The 20,969-nt window shown below is 43.4% G+C and overlaps 1 protein-coding gene across 1 annotated transcript in view; it reads left to right on the top strand.

The window, feature by feature from the left end:
- Positions 1-20,809, top strand: part of thrap3b (thyroid hormone receptor associated protein 3b) — a 65,162-nt gene extending 44,353 nt beyond the window's left edge. Inside the window, exons 5-12 of the mRNA XM_060904475.1 lie at positions 4,151-4,750; positions 4,867-5,042; positions 5,250-5,361; positions 9,609-9,684; positions 13,961-14,121; positions 16,746-17,028; positions 19,228-19,374; positions 19,451-20,809. Coding sequence (XP_060760458.1) covers positions 4,151-4,750; positions 4,867-5,042; positions 5,250-5,361; positions 9,609-9,684; positions 13,961-14,121; positions 16,746-17,028; positions 19,228-19,374; positions 19,451-19,711 — 1,816 coding nt within the window. The 3' untranslated portion in view covers positions 19,712-20,809. The remainder of the gene's footprint in view (positions 1-4,150; positions 4,751-4,866; positions 5,043-5,249; positions 5,362-9,608; positions 9,685-13,960; positions 14,122-16,745; positions 17,029-19,227; positions 19,375-19,450) is intronic.
- The last annotated feature ends 160 nt before the right edge of the window (positions 20,810-20,969 follow it).

The raw sequence follows: 20,969 nt of genomic DNA, 5'->3' as shown, positions 1-20,969 counted from the left end.
CTTCCGTGGATGACCTGGACGTCTCTGTGAGATGGTTGCAGTTCCATCTTTCTTAAATTTTTATACCACTTTTGCTACAGTATTCTGACTGATAAGTAAAGCTTTGCTGATCTTCTTGTAGCCTTCACCTTTGTGGTGTAAAGAAATTATTTTCTTTGGGGAATTCTGAAGAGACAAGTTGAGCATCACTCTCCATCCAGCATCCAGTCACTAAAAGAGGTCGTTGCTGAAGAATGGAAAAAGATTGATGTTGCAAAATGTCGCCAACTTGCTCATTCCATGCCTAGAAGACTCGGTGCTGTCATTAAAAATCATGGAGGCCATACAAAGTACTAGATGTAGTAGTTTTTGTAGTGGGGTGTACTCATTTTTGCACCACCCTAATTTGAGTAAAACTGAGAAAATGTGTAATCCAAGTTATATTATTAACCTTACTTTCACGTTATAAGTTAAAAGATGTTATATTAAACTTGTCAACATTTTGGAAATTGCTCGTGTTCATTGAGATATTGTTTAAAATGTTACTTTTCAAAGGGGTGCACTCATTTTACGCTCAGCGCTGTAGGCAGGTAGGTGTGTACATGCCCACGGCGCTGCGTCTGGACCGTGCTTTCGTTTCATTTTGATAGCTCAAGGGCTTCACTCACAACACTGGTTCCTCATTGGCTCGGAAAAAGAAATTTCGGCACAGGACCGAGGATACACTAGTGCGCTGTGGGATGTTTGTGTATGTGCAGATTTCAAACCGTACAGTTGAACCGTCGGCGAGTCTCGCGGATTTGTCACGGATTTTCCAGGTAAGTCGTGCGATCTGTAGAAAAAAGCATCTCGATTGAGATAGATCGATCTCTTAAGCCCAGCACGTTTCAGAATCGTTAGTTATATGCAAATTAGGTTAAAATATGCCGATCTGGTGTTTATAGCCACATGGCCACATTTTAAATGACCGCCAGAAGCAGGTTTGGCTCCTGAAGGCATTTTCAGACAAACTTACTGACAGAATAAAAAAAAACAAAACAAAATACAGTATTTAGGCCCAATTAATGCAATACAGTATATGTAAATTAGAATGTATATGCAAATGATAGGATATGCAAATTAGCTGGGTGAAACACTTTAAAAAAAAAAAAAAAAGTTCATGGCTCACAGAAACTTCCAGATATTATTCAGGCAATAAAATAAAAAGCCTATCGATATTACCGTTTATCCTCATAAACTATGTAAATTTAGATTTATGCACGGAAGTTTAAAAAAAAAAAAACAGTAAAATGCCTGGATTCTGCAAGGAAAAGCAATGTAGCACAGAGAATTTCATCAAATTATTGTTCCTTAGCCTGTTGTTCTTTCCAGGCCCATTTCTCTGAAAAGAACAACATCCGAGACTTAAAGGTGGGGTATGAGATTTTTTCAGGAGTATTTTTTACCATATTGCTTGAAAAGCTCCTCACACCCATGTTGCAAGCAGTACAATAGAAGGTTTGACCCAAAAACGAAGTATTTTAATCCAGTCTACAGTGTAAAATAAAGGAAAAACGCCATCCAATCATATCGAGGTACCACCTTGAAATGATTGGATACTGACACGTCAATCAGACTGAAGCCTGCGAGCAGCCCGGCCCTTCTGTGTGTGTGTGTGTGTGTGTGTGTGTGTGTGTGTGTGTGTGTGTGTGTGAGAGAGAGAGAGAGCAGCCCCTCCCCCAACCCGCGCTCAGCAGGGAGAGACAGAAAAAGGTCCCTCCAAACAACGGGGATTTACACGAAAATGGAAGGAGATATTCCCAAAATTCTTTCACAGTGAGCACCACAAGGCTCTCCTGAACACACTGATGTAATTTTTTTTTTTTGTCTGTAGTGTAAAACTTGAGGTCACTAGAGCGAGTTAAAAATGAGTAACCTTTTTTTTGCCAGGTTTATAATGGGAGTCAATGAGGCAGAGTGGCTGCTGTCCTGTTACTTTGAGGCTTCTCATTCAAAAACTGCAAGTCCTATCGTGTAGGTAGACACATTGTGTGAATCAGGACAAGTATGGCTACTACTTTTGAGAAAATTATGTGTGTGGAGTGAAAATTGGGGCTGAAAACACAGTTTAAATGAGAAAGTTTGAGCTATTTTTCCAAGCTCTCTACACTCTAACTTAACGAGACGCGGGGGGTGGGAGCATGGCGAGGGCGGGCTTGTTTCTTTTCAAAATATGGCTTTCGGGAACCGTTATTCCAAAATCTCATACCCCACCTTTAATGTCCAGAAAACTGAAACACTGGATCAGATTGCGCTGCCTTTTTTTTTTTTTTTTTTAAATTAATCAGCATATTTCAAGTATTAATAACTTCAGTTTTACATCTCTTGGCCAGACTTGAAATTTCTATCTACTAAATGCTCAACAAGATTAATTCCACTCATTTAAAAACCATCTTGGATGATCAAGGAAGATTGTAAATCATTAAAGAATTATCGAGGACGAAGCGTTTTCCGAACTCTGAAGTCGTTCCAGAACTAGGTTCTCTGAGCAGTAGGGAAGGAGGCTCGAAGACAGCTAGAGCAAGGAATTAGGAGGATAAAGGATCGAGTTTGAACTAACGTAGGAATTAGATCAAGGAGCCAAGAAGGTTAAAGAGCTTGTGCTCAGAGCTAGGAGGGTTCAGGAACTTGAGATGGGAGGTAGAAAGATCAAGGAATTGGACCCTTGGTAGAAACTCGAGCTGGGAACTTGAAGAACTCGAAGAAAAGCTGAGGACTAAGATCTAATGCATGTTTGATATCAAGCTCTTTCATTTGAAGTGTCAGCGTATCAAACAATACATTTAACACTGATTTGTTATATGGCATGAGCTACTTCCGGTAAAACCGTGCTCTCTGATTGGTTCCTTGGCGGGCAGAGTTTTCCCGTAATGCCCGTGGGCGATTACGGACCGACTTTCTTTCCAAGGCGCCGGCTTTCAATGTTGCAAAAAAAAAAAGGAATCAAAAACGGCCGAAAAACAGAGAAGTCACCGCTAACAGGAATTCGGTTTTAAAACCGCTTGCCGTTTATTCTGCATGCGTGACTCAATTGTTACAAATACGACGTGACTGAAAGCAGCGTCATGCCTCGTTATAACGACTGTCGATTTTAATCTTGGATAATAAGCTCATTATTAACCTCGCTTGCTCGGTCTTTACGGGAAAATATCGGACCTACGGCTCGAGCAAGCGAGATTAATAATATCCTCGTAAAATGCTACGAATGTGAAGTGTAGTAATATTTGAGGTTAAGTCACCTCTCAAAAAGTAACTTCCTCTTAATCAGGAGAGGCGACGGGGTGTGTGGTTTTTTTTTTTTTAATAAATAAAACATGATTATGCTAGCGACTTTTTTTTTTTTCATGAGCAAACACATTAACATACCTGTCGGATGATGATATTTGGAATCACCGATGGATTTTTAACTATAGCCTCGGTCACAACCGGCCGTACGTGCTCCTACGGCCGGTCTACGTGCAAAAAACGCACGGAAAGCGCGCGTGATGTGCTGATTTTCGAGCCATAGACCGGCCGCAGAGGTTCTTTGTCATGTCAAACAAACTCTACGGGCGCTTACTTTTTTTTCAGGTTGCAAGACGAACTTGCGGCCAACGCGCGTCTTTCTCCACGAACCAAAAAAATTTCTTTTTCTTTTCGCTTATTTCGTATCCTATACAAATCTTTACAACCTGCTGGTTGAATTCCCAATACAAGAATTCAGTAAGTGTCTGGCCACGCCCCCTTCTCCCCCCACACACACGGAAAGAACCTTGTGCTTGAGACACACCGCTGTCGGATCTACCACTTATCCGTGTTTATGGTCTTTCCACTCGGATGCAAGTTTTGTCATACCCGGCTAAGAGTCTGAACCGATCGCTTATTTTTACCTGACCGAAAAATGTATCGTGTCGGCACGACAGTATCGAAATCCTGTCCGGTTGTAAATTGCGCGTATCGATACACACTCCAACTTGGAACCTGTTGCAGTGCAGCTGTTCTTGAGGAGTTTTGTCAAGGGACAGATTTTTACGGCCGATCGTATCGCTCAGCTCTACTACAGTTTCAGTTCTTTTAAAAACTCACGATTTTTAACATTCTTTCTAACAGGGAGATGTGCGGAAGAATCACTTTTTTGATCGTTTAACTACAGGTTTCTGGCAGAGAAGAAAAAACCCTCATCCGACTGGGATGACAATCAGGGCGAAGACCCGAGTCCCGGCGAGGCCGAAAAGGAGAAGAGTAACCGCAAACAAAAAGGCGTTTTCGAACTGGATCCGGTTTATGTCGAGTCAAAGACGAATAAAGGACTTCCGTTTCTGGACGAGGACGAAGACGAGTATTCGAAGAGCGTGAAGGAGCGAAAAACCGAGGAGGAACCCAAGTACAAGGCCAAACTCACTCTGTCTGCGAGGGAGCTGTTTGAAGAGCGTTTTGGGAAGTGGGACGATGACTACGCGCCCAACAAAGATTCGATGCAACAGGAGGAAGAAATGGAGGAGGAAGAGCGTGTGATCGAAGAGCTTTACCGGAGCCGCAAGCAGGCAGCGCGCAAAGAAGAGAAGGCCGCCAAGAAGAAGGAGAAGAAGAAGAACCGTGTGAGTCCAGCATCCCCTTCGCCGACCAGAAGCGCAGAACGGAGCAAGCCCCTGTTCCCTTCAGCCAAGGAGGCGTCGCCTCCTGCCAGATCCTCCAAGAAGAAAGAGCCGGAATTTAATTTTAGTCTGAAAGCGTTTAACGATGACGCGGAGAGGTAACAGACGACACGCATCGCAGTTTCCTGAACCGTTACTCTAGCTAGCGTTGCATAACACGTTTGTTCTTGTTGTTGTTCTTGTTTTTTTTTTTCCTCCTCCACCTCCTCTTTAGCTCGTCTGGTGCTTTAGCCAAAGAAAGACGTTTGTCTCAGGATCTAATGTACCCTGTAAAGAAAGAGCATGAGGAGTTCCGCTCCATTTTCCAGCACATTCAGGCGGCTCAGCTGCGCCGCAGCCCGTCAGAGCTGTTTGCTCAACACATAGTCACCATTGTCCATCACATCAAAGGTAACTTCATCTTCAACAGCTCTTCTTATTGTTTCTTTTCGACAAACTCTGTTCTTATTGTGTGCGCGTGTGGTATTTTTAATCCTGCTCTTGGTGCTCTGGAGTTCCTCAGGGTACCATGCTGGGCCCGTTTTCATGTGCGTATTAATGAATTGACTTGCTAATTTTGCATGACGTAAGGATTCTTTCCCTTGTTCTTGTTCGTAGCTCAGCACTTTCGCTCATCCGGGATGTCTCTGAACGAGCGATTCGGCATGTACCAAAGAAAAGCCGCACAGATGGAAATGATGAGGCAAAGAAAGAGTCCTGAGATCCACAGGTATTACTAATACGTCAGTCGAGTTTATCAGAAGAGCGTTAAGTTTAAGGTGCTCGTTCTAATCCGTTATTGTTTCTGTTGTAGTAACTTGCAAAGGGACTTGTACAGCAGATTCTCGCCGTAGTCCAAGGCTAATAATGAATGAACAGCGTGTCGAAACATGCTGATACAGTACGTTTAGGTTTAATTAACATCCAGTGTCGGTGCTTTGGAACAGTTTGAGTTTCTTGGTCGTGGAATGCGGTGGGGGTTGTGTGTACACTACCGTTCAAAAGTTTTGGGGTCACTTTGAAATGTCCTTATTTTTGAAAGAAAAGCACTGTTCTTTTCAATGAAGATCACTTTAAACTAATCAGAAATCCACTCTATACATTGCTAATGTGGTAAATGACTATTCTAGCTGCAAATGTCTGGTTTTTGGTGCAATATCTCCATAGGTGTATAGAGGCCCATTTCCAGCAACTCTCACTCCAGTGTTCTAGTGGTACAATGTGTTTGCTCATTGCCTCAGAAGGCTAATGGATGATTAGAAAACCCTTGTACAATCATGTTAGCACAGCTGAAAACAGTTGAGCTCTTTAGAGAAGCTATAAAACTGACCTTCCTTTGAGCAGATTGAGTTTCTGGAGCATCACATTTGTGGGGTCGATTAAATGCTCAAAATGGCCAGAAAAATGTCTCGACTATGTTTTCTATTCATTTTACAACTTATGGTGGTAAATAAAAGTGTGACTTTTCATGGAAAACACAAAATTGTCTGGGTGACCCCAAACTTTTGAACGGTAGTGTATGTAAAAGTAGCAGAGGCAGGTGAGAGAATGAGCGTTTATAGCTGCTATAATGCAACTAGATAGAGACTGTGACGAAAGTCACACAGTGCGTTTACATGCACATAGAGAAAATCGAATTTCTGCCGTTGCTCGACTGAAATCGAAGTTCTAAATGCCATGGAAACACCTTAGCTAGGCTGAAATTGAACCGAACTTGATTTCTCGTAATCGAGCTACGCGACCTAGATTATGCAATTTTTTTTGCCGAGCTACTTGGTGCATGTAAACCCTATCGAGCTACGTAGTCGAGCTACTTACTTCAGCATTGCCCCTTCCGGAAGTGACGAGTGACGAGACCACAAGCGGGAAACACGAAAGCTTCGGTCGGCATGACAACAGTAGTAGTGAGCAGCAGAAGAGGTCAGGAGGAACAAACGAAGAAGAGAAAATGGCGAGCAGAAACGTGCACTTCTGGAGCAATGAGGAGACAGAGTTCATGCTCATTCAGCTTAAGGAGTTGAATATATTAAAATTCATGGACGGGAGAAAACCGCGCAATGGAGAACACGGAACTGATAACTTTTGTTTACACTCTTGAATAGCTCTTCATGATGACAACCGGAAGTGTACCAACACTATGGGGCGTGTAGCGCCACCTGTGGCTCGGGCGCACAATGTACCTCACGCAATAGCTCGATTTCCTTGTGTGCATGTAAGATTGGATTTCTCTGGCACCCCTGCTGGGACCCTTAGCTCGATTACCGAGAGTAGCTCGATTTGGATGTGCATGTAAACGTACTGACAGTAATTCACGCTAGCTGTTCCAAACCGGGACGTCTGGTCACCGTACCCTATAGAGCCGGAAGAGTAAGAGATGGAGAATGATGTTTAGTGAGGGGAAAAGTTGCGCCCTGCCACCCTGAACAAAATAAAACTGATTGAAAAAAAATCATGGAAATTGTGATAGCGTTATAAGTGATTGGGGGAGCCCGTTTTTCATGGATCATTCTGGATCAGTGATCCAGATCAGCACCAAAAGCCATAGCAATGTTGTTTAGCTCAGAGGTATTCTTCATGTGAAATTTGTTGATTGGTTGAAAACTGAGGGAGAAATAGCATCCTAAAAACATCATTATTATGTCGAAAGATCTTGAGTGAGCCTAACAGTTTGTGCTAGCGCAGATTAATAAGTACAGGAGCTAACTTGTTTTGTGAGCGTTTCACAACATTGTTAACTATAAATGGATAAAAAGCGTCGTCCTTTAATAAATAGGAAATGTAATATTTGGCCAAGAGGAATGAAGCACTGTGAGACATGCTGTTACAGGAAACTGTCGGTTATTTACCCAAGCGATTTTTATTCCTTACCTGGTTATTCTTCGTGCGCAACCACGTGACAAAACAGTGTGATTCTCTGGAGTCCTCTGCCAAGTCGAGATTCAGAGGAAAAGTCGAAATTTGCATCTTTGAGCCGTACGCGTTAAAGCCGTCCGATTATCCGGAGGATTCAGCCTCGTTACCACCGACTGAATACCATGTGAACTCTCGTTCTACAAAAGTGCATAAGTAAAACGAGGTTACTGGAACGGCGTCGCTAATCTCTCACCTGGCAGTGTTGACCCACGTTGTTCTTGTGTATCCAAACTCGCTCAGGTTTCTCGCGCTGCTTTCTTGGCAGATCTTTCGTTTATCCCGTTGCTTCTCGATACCCCGAGATGAGTTTTGGGCCCCGTCCACACGAGTACGCAGCCTCACCCAATACGCTGTCGTTTTGAAAAAAATCTCCGTAAACACGGCGCCGTTTCGATTAACTGGAAACAACCCAAAACGCTGTAGTACATATGCCAGGCCTGTATGTAGCGCTGTGACGCCGCTACACTAAAACCGGAAGAGAAGCCATGGAGGATGCGTATGAAGGGCACGCGCTGTTTACAAAACAAGCTCATAACACGAGAAGTTTTATTGCTCCTCGCAGTAATATAAAAGCAGAAGGTTTTGTTGTAGCAGCCGTAATAGACTGGGTTGTTTCTGCAGTACGAGCACAAGCCTGTAGTCCGCCGTTGTTATGACGCGTCTAGCGGCGGTGGCTGAGGTTTAAAGGTTAAAGAGGCGGGGCTTATACGTCATCGTTTCTGAAAAAATCCGCTTCGCCGTCCAGACGACTCCGGGCTTTCCGGCGTTTTTGGATTTTCCCACTCTGGGACCCGTTTTCAAAAAATACCGTTTTCACACCTTGAAAAAGCCAGCGCCGTCTGGACGCGAGGCCGAAACGATAAAGTATTTATGCGGATTTGACAAAAAAAACGTACTCGCCTTGGTCTTGATCCTAACGATCGTGTCCTGATCTGAGCGTCGGTGTTGTAAGTCTGCCGGTGTTCCCGCGAAGTGTTCACACTAAAGTTCGATTTAATCAGCAGTGAACTCGTACAGCGGGCAGCGCGGGCGTAATTACCGTAGCTTTTTCCTCAGTCACGTCCTTCCGACGGATGTTTTTGAGCCACAGCTAGCGCGCAGCGTTCTCTGGACAGCTCATCTGTTTTGTCGCCGTTTTTCATCGTTTTTGGAATTCTTTCTGAGGAACCGTTTGATACAAGTCGCGTTCTTACCGCAGTCTTAACACAAAGGAGGCATTGTCCTTTCTTCAAAGGCAATCACGAAGCGCCGCTATCTTGGCGGTTATCAGGGTTTTTTTCTAGAAAAATTTAGTACGAGGGCGCTCACCATGGCGAGGGGGGGGGATGGTGCCGGTTGCCCCCCCCCCCCCCCCCCCCCCCGACGTGCGAAGCCTTTGAAAAATTGAGGCTACAATGGGACGGTCTTCGGCTTTCTTCCGTTTCGTGCCGCGGGATGACATCTTTAAATGCCCAAGTGTCAACAAAAACAACTCGCGATCTACTTCTGTCAAAAGCTCCCGCGCCGGTGGGTGAAAGGTCATTCAGTCTCGAGAAATCTCGCTCGACAAGTCAGCTGACTTTGTATGTAACCCATGTCAAATCTCGCGAGAGCAGCCGCGACAACTAAACACGGCGCCTCGGTCTGAAACGCCAATTCGGATTGCTTTTGCACCGTCTGGCGGTGTATCTACTATGATTGGAATATTTTTGGAGCAATTATAACGTATTTGATGATCAGACACATTGTCACGTAGCGTTGCTGGGATGTTTTCACGGAGAAAAGATCGTTTTGAGAAAGATTGCACGTTAGGCCATGCACTTGTATGCTACGGCACAAGTGTGACTTGGGGTTCAGTCGGCATTTCGGTAAGAGGGCGCGGCACCCCTGTTCCCCGGTTTAGACGAAAGCCTGGTTATCATCATCCAACATGGCAGACTTCCTGTTTGGAAACGTCATATGAATGAACACGATGAATCGACTTGCCTTTTTGGACTACTTTAATGAAAGATTACGATGGTGAACGTACAGAGTCGAGTTGATTTCCTCAGTGTCCTCACTTCCTGTCTCTCTCTGTCCCCGCAGGAGAATTGATGTGTCCCCCAGTGCTTTTAAGAAGCACGCTCGTCTGTTTGAGGATATGGACGAGAGCGACTACAAGGTGACCGAGCGTTTTTCGAAAGTCTGAAATTCCAGCCCAGTTTGTGTGCCAGCTGAAAGAGCAATGTGCTTTCTCCCCCTCCCTCCCTCCTTCCCTCCCTACGCCCCCTTCCCCCCTTTTTAAAGGAGGTGCAATAATTCTAAATACACAAGAACCCGAGTACCTCTCGTATACACGTTACGCCCTCCTCCTCCTCCTCCTCTTCCTCCTCCCCCCAGCAGCTTTTCTGGTATGATTATTCTGTGGGTACGGTCATGCCCAAACAAAAAGGCTAATCAGAATGGAAGTGACTATTGAGATGTTGTCCAAGCCTTTCAGTGGACATCTAAACAGAAGCTATAGTAAGTATTTCTTCCTTGGAAGTGCACTTGAACACGTGGGGCTCTGTACTAATCACCATGGGGAAAGCATGGAGCATGCTGCTTTCCCATGAGATCTGTGTTCTGTTGTTTGTGTTCTGTTCTTGCCATTTTTGTTCAGGAAATAAACACGGGCACCTTTGCACTTGGAGACCTGCGTACGTAAGTTCTGTCATTGTGTATTTTAGAGCTGTTGATTTCGAAATGCTGCGTTTTTGTTTATTCTGCTGCTCAGGTCGGTTTACTACGACGGAGAAGATGGAACTGTCCACCTGTGCTTTTTAGAGATCTGTAATCTTTCAGGATTATTTTAAAAATTTTGCCAGAAATGAGTAGTAAATTAAATTTTTTTTTTTTTTTAAATCCCCCTTCGTGCTCGTATTACTATTCATGATCTAAGTTGAGTTTGAAAATCGCTTACGAGAAACGATTATTTTCAGAGTTATGGCGCTTGATTGGACTTGATCTCGATAAATTTTCTTCGAAACCACATCGATGAAACTTTGCGCGCTCGTACTACCGAAAAAAGCCGGGTAGCGTTTTCCGAAAGCGTCATCGCGCTGACGACGTCCTAAAGCCTCGGTCACAACCGGCCGTACGTGCTCCTACGGTATGGAATCAATTTTGTGCCAAAATGTTCATACAATACTTTTGAAATATCAAACAAAAACGACACATCAAAAGTCAATTTTTTTAGACTGGCAAACAAATTATTCGTGTAATCGTGCAAAATATCAGTCTATTACTCTTCAGAAACCTTTTATTTTTGTTCCGCGTCTTTCTCAGTTTCGTTTGGCGTAATTTATTTTGGTTGCGATTCCAGCTTTCTCGTTTGCGCTCCCTGACTTTTTGCTTGCAGTTTTGGCACAAACTTCCCGTGTGGGCGGGCTGTCCAGGAACGCATTCCCGTTGGGTAACTTGTGTTTGACTGACAGCTACGCTCAGCCATTCCCTACTCGGATTCTGGCGGACTGTTTGACGAGTGACCGATCCATTGACTGTAAACAAGGATGGAGTGGACTTCAGTGGTGACTATGATATTGAATTAATTCAACAAAGTGTAAAATCAATATCATAGTCACCACTGAAGTCCACTCCATCCTTGTTTACCGTCAATGGATCGGTCACTCATCAAACAGTCCGCCAGAATCCGAGTAGGGAATGGCTGAGCGTAGCTGTCAGTCAAACACAAGTTAGCCAACGGGAACGCGTTCCTGGACAGCCTGCCCACACGTGAAGTTTGTGCCAAAACTGTAAGCAAAAAGTCAGGGAGCGCAAACGAGAGAGCTGGAATCGCAACCAAAATAAATTACGCCAAACGAAACTGAGAAAGACGCGGAACAAAAAAGGTTTCTGAAGAGTAATAGACTGATATTTTGCACGATTACACGAATAATTTGTTTGCCAGTCTAAAAAAAATTGACTTTTGATTTGTCGTTTTTGTTTGATATTGAAATACAGCGTCGCAGACAAGAGGGCTCTGATTGGTCCACTCTACATCCGCTGTACACGCACTTCCGCTTCCCTACTTTCCCGGTTTGGTTTGTTTTCACGACCGGCATTTTTAAAAACACGAGCGAAGATGGAGCAGCACGAAGAGCGGTTGATCGAGGAAGTACGGACATCTATACGACTCCAGTTCTAGTCATTATAAGTAACCGGAGGATAAACACTCTACTAACCACACCCACCAACTACTCCCAGCGACTTGGCACCCCCTTGCGTTGTGGCGGTGAATAACATCGCGCACGCCTATTACTCCCCGCTCAACGATAAATTACAACCGTCTGCGAAAAGCTATCTGCGAAAGCCTTGTCGCAAGAGCATGCAGAGGCCCTTACGTTGGCGTGATGATGACAACGTCGCTAACTAGCAAGAGAAGCACATTTCCTCCAGGTTAAAGATGATTTACGCGTAAACCATGAAAGCTCATAAGGAAACGATTTGATATCTGATGACGCGAGTATTCGCCGATCGACACATGACTAACTTTGCTTACCATCGATTCACAAACGTTGCGGTCACGCTACAACTCGCGATGAAAAATCAGAAGCGTCGCCACCAATTGTGTGATGCACGGCAAGTTTTGGTGAGTCTTCACTTCATGAGTGGCCAGAAATAAAAAAAAAATACATTTTTTTGCACTGAAATATTTGTTGGCGATGTTGGTTTTCATCAGCAGACCAAGCGGCGAGTACTTGCAGATGGGTTTGAGAATATTTCCCGAAGCTTGAGGAAACATCGCCACTGTAGCCGTACAGAAGGACCGTATAAAAAAATAAATGAAATTGTGATGTCTATTGTTGAAAACGCAATACAATAATAATAATTCTATCAGTTACGGGTAAATCACCTTGCTAGCTGGTTATTTGTTTGTCGTGTTTTGATCAATTTAAGACCGTTATCGACTCATTTCAATCAGTCCAACTGTTACGCCACTGCAACACCTCGGAAGACTTAAGGTTCATAAAACGGCACTAATGCGCTGTATATAAAACAAAATATATATATATTTTTTTAAATGCACAAACTATATTACCACCTGAAGCCCTCGTCACTTTATCTAGGCATGGAGCGATCCCTTCGCTACGCGAAAAAAGGTACAATTTGTAACAACGACCATCTTCAGGTAGCTATAAGCATCCGTTTAAGTTATTCCGCCAAATCTGGTAGTACATGAGCTGATAGCCGATGAGTCGCGTAGCACCGAGTTGTCTATAGGGGTGTTCACACGGCAACTTTTACTCCGGTGTAGCACCGGGGCTGCCCCGGTAGAGCGTTCACACGGTACAAAGTTACACCGGTGTCGCCCCTGAAAGCTGCTTAAACCGGTGCAAATCTAAAGGCCTCTGCATGCTCTTGCGACAAGGCTTTCGCAGATAGCTTTTCGCAGACAGTTGTAATTTATCGTTGAGCGGGGAGTAATAGGCGTGCACGATGTTATTCACCGCCACAACGCAAGGGGGCGCGAAATCGCTAGGAGTAGTTGGTGGGTGTGGTTAGTGGAGCGTTTATCCTTCGGTTACTTATAATGACTAGAACTGGAGTCGTATAGATGTCCGTACTTCCTCGATCAACCGCTCTTCGTGCTGCTCCATCTTCACTCGTGTTTTTAAAAATGCCGGTCGTGAAAACAAACCAAACCGGGAAAGTAGGGAAGCGGAAGTGCGTGTCTGCGAGGCTTCTGCGGCGGTCACAATTTTTGGGAGGTGCGCGCAGAGCGTCTGCGAAGGTGAGGGGGCTACGCAGACGCCATCTGCGAGGACTGGGTTGTCAGCATAAATTGGCCTTAACTCCTCCCCAAACATGAGCTCTTGACTGTTTGGGAGGGGGAGATGAGAACTGTGCGCTCGTTTAAGTGAAAATAAAGATCTCCGCTAGCACTAATGTATTAAACTGTCCGTTGTTTCTCTGTGTGAACAGTAGATGGCGCACCTCATATGGAGTTTGGTTAAATTTTTGGTGTACAGTGCGTTTCTGCCTCACAATATGAAAATGTTCAATTTGAAAGATTTTTTTTATTATTATTTTTAACAGCAATTTAAAATGGATAACTGCTTAATTATTATTATTTTTTTTTCTTGAAATGTTGGATTAGGTTGAAATATTTGACTTTTCTTTGCAGTTTGTGGGATAACCAGTGCGTTTTGTCGCCTGGAACCTGTTGAATGTAATGGAATTTATTTTTGTCCAACCAGTACCTGATTATGAAATTTCTCATTCCTGTGCTGCTGCGATGTGAAGTGATTATCATCTCTTACTCTACTGTAATATATCCTAAAGGCTTGGTTGTCCAGTCCAGGATTAACCACAGTCGTTTTTTTTTTTTAAAGTACATATTGTGGTGATGTAAGAACAACGTTGGTTGATTTTTTTGATTTTTTTTTTTTTAAAAGTGCGTCGCTGTGTCTCTGCAGGATTATGGTAAAAAATACGAAGGAGAGTCAGTGGACCTGCGTTTGGATATTGAGCGACGTAAAAAATACCCCAAACGTGAGGGGGGCAAAGGCTCAGCCGGGTCACGCACCCCCAGCCGAGAACTCTCTCCTGATAAATCCTCCAAGCACAAGAAGTCCAAGTAAGTCCTCCAGACGGGGAACGGGGTGGACACGCCAGAGTTTCTTTTCACGTGTTGACACGTTACCGAGCCTTATTTCCTTGTTCGGTTTCCTGATCCCTGATTTCCCGTTTCTCGTCTTTTGATTCTGCCGAGCCTGTTTGCGCCTCTATCTATCGCCCGTTTTGAATTGTTTACCTGTCTGCACTTGTATTAATAAACACACCTTCTGCACTTTCATCCGTCTCCCAACCGTCTCTGACAGAATACTTCACACTCCCTGATAAAGAGAAGCACACTCACCTGTTCAGGAACAAACTAATGTGAAAGGAGAACTGCAGTCATTTTTAAACTCGCTTTATTTCTTAACGAGTTATTCAATGACGTTTTTTGGGTTTTAGTAACCTTATATCGTGACCCGTATCGGCAACTAATTGCGATTTTAAATATTATACTTATCAGCCTGTTCGGTTTTTAGCCGTGTTGAATTTAGTTGGTTTGGTCCACGGCAGGCGTCGCTTATCCACGCGATCTTCACCAGACTTGTGCGAGACTTCGAAACGCGAAGAAGTGTCAGCCAGGTGTCAGTGCCGCCATTTTGAAAACCGGTTTCCAAACGAAGTATTGCACAAAAACGAGTTTAAATGACGATTACTGCCTACTTTTTTCAAACTTTCTTGATCGCTATCAAAACAAACACAACTTCCGGCTCGAAAGAGGGCGCGCGCGTCTTTTGACAACGTTGGTCGCTTTGCTTTCCGCTGTCCGTTTTACTTCCGTCCTATGATGTCTCGACGAATCTCGTTTACGGCCATTGCTTTGACATCTGGACTGATTATATTACAGAGCGCATTTCAAACACTCATAACTTGCTATAGCAGCGACAAAATAGTGATCAAAATTGCATTCAATAAAATGATACAGAATTTTGATGATTTAAAAAAAAAAAAAAAATTACAGACACCGTCACGTGGTGCGGTTGGAGTCTTGTTCTCGGACTCGACTCAATTTTTTTTTTTATTTTTAATGACTCTGACTTGAGCACTGGGGACTTGAGACCGGACTCAGACTCCAAGTTTAGTGACTCGACTGCAACGCTGGTATAGTTAGATTTAATGTTCTGGATTATTTGCTGAAAGTGTCATAAACATTCCCTCACCAGCCTCTTATTTTTTTTCTCCCTATCTCTAAAGTGAACAAGACAAAAAATCTGTTCTGTTACTGAGAAAGCATAAACCTGCTCAGAGAAAACATTACTGACACTGGAGACTCCTTCCATATGTTGTTGTTAGATGGAAGTCTTCCGGATTTGCTCGGAAATCCGGATATTTTGACAAAACTCTTGAAAATCTCTGGTTTCCCGAATGGAGAAATTTATTTTTCGCGTTCCTAGACGTGGCGTAATACTTTGCATCATCCTTGCATGGGCGCGGTCCTTAAACAGCCCAAACATCGCACTAGAAAGCGTGTTCAAGCTGCCAGTGTAGCTGCAGTCCTTTTAGCTGCGAATTACGAGTATTTCCTCTTGTGTTAATAATTCGCCATGTCAAAACAAGCAAAACTTTCCTCCTTTCGACGTGAAGAGAGGTAAGCGATTTATTATATATATATTTTTTTTCCCATCAAAGTTGCATTTTTTGGTTTCGAAGCGAAGTTTTAGTGCCGTTTCTAGAACACATCAAGAAAACGTGGAAGAAACAGCAATAATGGAAGAGCCGGTTTCTAAGCTGCCTAAAACTAGCAATGGGAATTATTTTTTGTTACATAATGCACTCAGGCTGCCAGTCGGTGTGTGACCCCACCCTGAATAATCCTAGCCACGCCCCTGATTTACATGAGGAATTTGGTATTCATTGGCGTTTAAATTTACAGACAATACGAACTAATGTAAACAATCGGCTTCAACTCGCATAAATCTGAATCGGAAATGTTTAGTTCACTTTAGCTTCTGCAAACGCACAGCTCGACTAAAAGATTGATAAACGAGGCTCAACGTCCCCAACATCGAAACCTGAAAGCTTTAGAAACTCTAACAGGCCTTTACTGTTTAACAGCACTGGTTTGGGATTTTGCTGAGTTTACCGTCAACTGTCTTTTTTTTTTTTTTTTTTTAAGATATTTTTTGGGCTTTTAGCACCTTTATTGGATAGGACAGTGTAGAGACAGGGAATGAGTGGGAGAGAGAGACGGGGAGGGATCAGGAAATGACCTCGGGCCGGAATCGAATCCGGGTCCCTGGATTTATGGGATGGCGCCTTATCCACCTGAGCCACGACGCCCCCAACTGTCTGATTTTTTTTTCAAAGTAATGAACTGTGTAGCAGGAAAATCACCGCGCTTTCTAAACGCACTCCTGAAAATTACTCATTAACTCTGGGAATTAAATTTGATCTTTTTGACATGTTAATCATTAATGTACATGAAAGAAAAAGGCTTAAAGGTTATAACTTGTTTTAGTGAAAATAAGCACTAGAATGCAGGGGTTTGCGTGTTATAATTTTTTTGGGGGACGTTGCTGCCCCTCCAATCTTAGTTTGACTTTCAAAAGTGTGATTTGAAAAGTGAGATGAGCTCATTAGTTGTGACTGTTTGTTTGTTGATCTGCCGTGTTTTTAATGACGTCCTGGTTTTTCCTTTAATTAAAGGAAAAGCAAGAAGAAGCGCGAGCGTTCTCCTTCCTCCTCGTCCTCCTCTTCATCTCCTTCGCCCCACACATATCGATCCAGAGACTACCACGGCGAGGAGATGGAGCACATGGAGAAAGGGGGCTTCGATAAGTCCCGCCTGGGCCCCCGAGAGTACCCCCGGGACTATGACGGGGGCCACATGGAGAGAGGAGGCTATGAGAGAGGAAGAGGAGGGTATGAGCGCGGAGGATTCGACCGGACGGGATACGATAGAGGACGCGGGGGATACGACAGGGGATTTGTGAGTCCAAGTTTTTTTTTTAATTAACATTTTATTTATTTATTTTTAATATAAATATGATGAGGTAATGAAGTGGTTTCATTTTAAAACATTGATCATAGATGAAAGCTTCCATGTTTGCAACATGATTCGCAACTGGTTGGTGTGACGTGGGATTTCATGTTTAAATAATAATTATAATATTTATTATTATTATTATTATTATAAAGTTCAGTGAAGTAATGCCAGGGTTAAAATTTTTTATTTTTATTTTTTCGGGCCAGTGATGCTGTCACAGACTAAAATCGAGCACTAATTCGTTAAAGAAGTCGTCTTTCCGCTTGGTGTGACACAGAGCTGGGCGATATTATGATATATTATCAATATCATGATAGAAAAGCATATTGTGACACTTTGAGAGATCTTGGATATCGTGAGATTTTTAAGCAAAATAAATACTTTTATTACAAATTGAATGACGCAGCTGATTTTTATTTTTTTTAATAACTCGAGCTTTAAAATTGGAAAAAATGTACTTATTTTTAAAATTTTTTATTTATTTATATAAAGTTAGCTCCCCAGCTGTAGCCCAATATGAGAGGGGGGGGGAGAGCTTTCACTGGATTTTGATTGGAAAATCACGACTCCTCCCTCATCAGTTTTTAATAAATATTGATTGTTTTGGAAGATCTAATTATTCTCATGAAGAGCAACTTGGCTAATTATAATAAACGAGTCTGGTTTCTCGTTGTACAGCCGTGTGAGCTCCTGCGTTACTGACGCTCTGGTTTATTTTTCTAATGTTTTTTTTTTTAAAGAGATTAAAAATGTATTTATGATTTGTGTGTTTAACATTACTCTCTTTCTGGAAGTTTATGAGCACAACTGTGTGCCGTAGAAACGCCTTCAGGTATCGTGACGTGACTAATCACGGTTCTGCGGCATCTGAAATTTTGGATGAACGTCTCAGTGAGCGGCGCTTAGACATTAGTCTGCGGCTACATCCACACGACAACGGCAACGAGATTTTTTTTTTTTTTTTTAAATATCGCGTCCACATGGGCAACGGATCAGTAAAATATCAGGTACATATGGCAACGCAACACTTGCTGAAAACGATGCAATACACATGCCACACCTCTACGTGTGCTGTAAGACGGTTCCATCGGAGACACCAGAACAATAGAAGTAGACGCGTGCGCATAAACCCCTTCTTCTGTAGCATCAGCCACATAGTTTTGATTATTAATCAGTAGCGTAAAACAAAAGACGCGGAAAGAGGAATGAATGGGGGTAGATGGAAGCCGGTACGCCAACATTCTGATATCCTCCAGAATTCTTTAATGGTCCGGAATAAATTGAATGCTACACGTTGATGGATTACTTTGTTCTTCTACACCCTTTTTGAGGAATGTGTTGTCGGACTTAAACCAACATCTGAAGAGGTGAGATCGCGCCCTTTTTTTTTTTTTTCCTATTTTTGCTGGCGGGATTTTTGTTTTTGGAAAGCAGTGAAAATATTTTGTAAGCGCGTTTCATGAACCAAGTTATAGGATTTGTTGACAACTCGCATCGAGTTCGTTACACTTCTACCCAGCGTGAAGCACTGACAGTCATGTGGTTGTGACGTCATCGTAAACAAATCCGTTCTACTCATCCAGATGACTTCGCAACGGCGCCGTTGCCAGATTTTTCCACTCTGGAACCCGTTCTCAAAAGATTTCGTTTTGGGGCACCCAAAACGCCGGTGCCGTGTGGACGCCAGGCCGAAACCATAAACAATTTTATCAGATTCACCTGAATCCGTTGCCGTGTGGACTAAAATTCCCCAGTAGGAGGATGGCAGCAAATCCTGCTGATGGCTGCGATCGCAGCATTTTAAACAAAACATCATAATGGAATGGAACCCCGCCCCCCCGCCCCGCTTCTCATGTAAAGCTCACTTTGGAGATGATTTGCGCAGGCTGGAAATTTTACAGAATGTAGTCGGGGGTGTTTTTTAAAGGCAGGTCGATCACTAGAGAACATGCACGTTATGAGAAAATTCAGCCAAGGTTCCATTGGGATCTCGTATAGTATGAAATCATTTTATACTGTTATTAATCTGCTGAGATCTCAGCTTTGAGTTGGAGATGGTTATGGTGGTGGCTGAGATACTACTTCTCTTTAGTAAATAAAATGGTTTTTAAAAAAAAAGACGACTCTCGGTTTGGTTTGCAGCCGAGAATGAGAGGTCGAGGATGGAACAGGGGAAATTACCCCAACAACAATAACAACGGAAACCCCACTAATATGGGCGGGCCAGCGCGCCCCCCGGAGGAGGAATGGGACCCTGAGTATACCCCAAAGAGCAGGAAGTACTACCAGGTACTAACTCTTCACACACCCGATTTAGACTCGTAGCCAGCCTTCGTTTTTAAACGATCTGTGTGTCTCTGTGCAGCACGACGACCGTGACCGCGACCGCGAGGGAGAGATGAAGTGGGTGGACGGGCGCGGCCGTGGGCGGGGCATGTACCCGCGCAGCAGAGGCTCCTTCGCCGTACGCAGAGGCACCGGAGCAAGTGGGAGCAGCGGCAGCCCCAAGTGGACCCACGACATGTTCCAGGGAGCCACAGAGGAGGGAGAGCTGCCCGACGACGGAGCTGAGCACGGCCTCAAAGACGACGAAAAGGCGCCCGAGGGCTCCGCCTCGAAACCCTAGACCACACCCACTCACTTTTGTGTTTGTGTTTTTTTTTCTTATGAGTTAATTCCTCACTGCAGTCCCCAAACACAGGTGTGTTGTTCAGATGGAGTGTACAGCGCCGTTCTGCTGAGCCTCTCGCTTTATTAACTGTCTCACCTTTAGAACAAAACGCTCTGTTGACTTTAGATTGAATTATTATTAATTTTTTTTTTTTTTTAAACGCATAGTAGCTCCAGTGCACTTGAGTCTAACTGGAATTAATCCGTGTGTGTACGTGATTTATATATATTTTTTTCCCCTTCATTTTTTTGTTTTATAACGTGCAATGGAGATGCACACTTGTGCCTTCACTTGTGAGACGGGAACTGCAGTGAAGTGGTTATAGGGTGTGTGTTTGTTTTTTGCGCTAACTGTTTGTTTATTCTTTCTTTTCTTTCGTCTTGTCCTCCTCCTCCTCCTACATGGGTGTGTTGTGTTATACAGGTCTCGGACTTGATTTTAACCCGTCTCGTCCATCCTGTCGACATTTAAATTAATCACAGAGTCGTTTCCCCTCTGAAACGGTTCCACTGTGTATTTTTAATAATCAGTGATTAATAAGTCAAGAGAGTTAAAAGCGTACTGGGATTATTTTCAGTCGTACCCTGAATTGTGTGTCGTGTCTTTTTTTTTTTTTTAAACAATTGTATTCACTTTTGCTTTGTAAATGATTTGTAGCGGCTTAGATTGTGGGTATTTTTTTCCTTTCTTTTTTTTTTTAAACGTGTGTAATATGATCCCAAATGGTTTTAGTCCGAAAAAAATTCTCAGCAGAAGGGTTTTGTGGGAAAATAAGTCTTTGTATGCAAAAACACACACATCAGTGATTTTAGACAGTCGGTGAACGAATCCACTTTAGCTGCTACACCGTTCGTAGGTCCGAGACTAACGAGCCGCGATGATCTCCGTAGGTCCGTGATTGAAAGTCGACTCCGCGCTCAGCTCTGCTTTGTAGAATCTTTTCATTTGCAGTGACGCATTATAAATCCCTTTTTGTTACGTTTATACTGTTCAGGCAATGCTCTCGTTTCTGTCTTTCCTCATTACCGTTTCAATAAAAGCCCCTTCTTCCTCCTCGGCTTATCCAGAGATGGTTTTTGTGCTCGTGACTTGGCGGCTTGTTCAACTTTGCAGCTGGAAGCCATTACACACCGAATGTCATGGGAACAGGTCAGCTCTAATCTCGACACTTAACACACATCCATGGCGTCTGCAGTAAAGCACAGAGTTGTGA

The sequence above is a fragment of the Neoarius graeffei genome, chromosome 2, assembly GCF_027579695.1.
Source record: "Neoarius graeffei isolate fNeoGra1 chromosome 2, fNeoGra1.pri, whole genome shotgun sequence".
NCBI classification, from domain to species: Eukaryota; Metazoa; Chordata; class Actinopteri; order Siluriformes; family Ariidae; genus Neoarius; species Neoarius graeffei.
The sequence above is the reverse complement of the archived record's forward strand: the minus strand, read 5'-3'. Positions and strand labels throughout refer to the sequence as shown.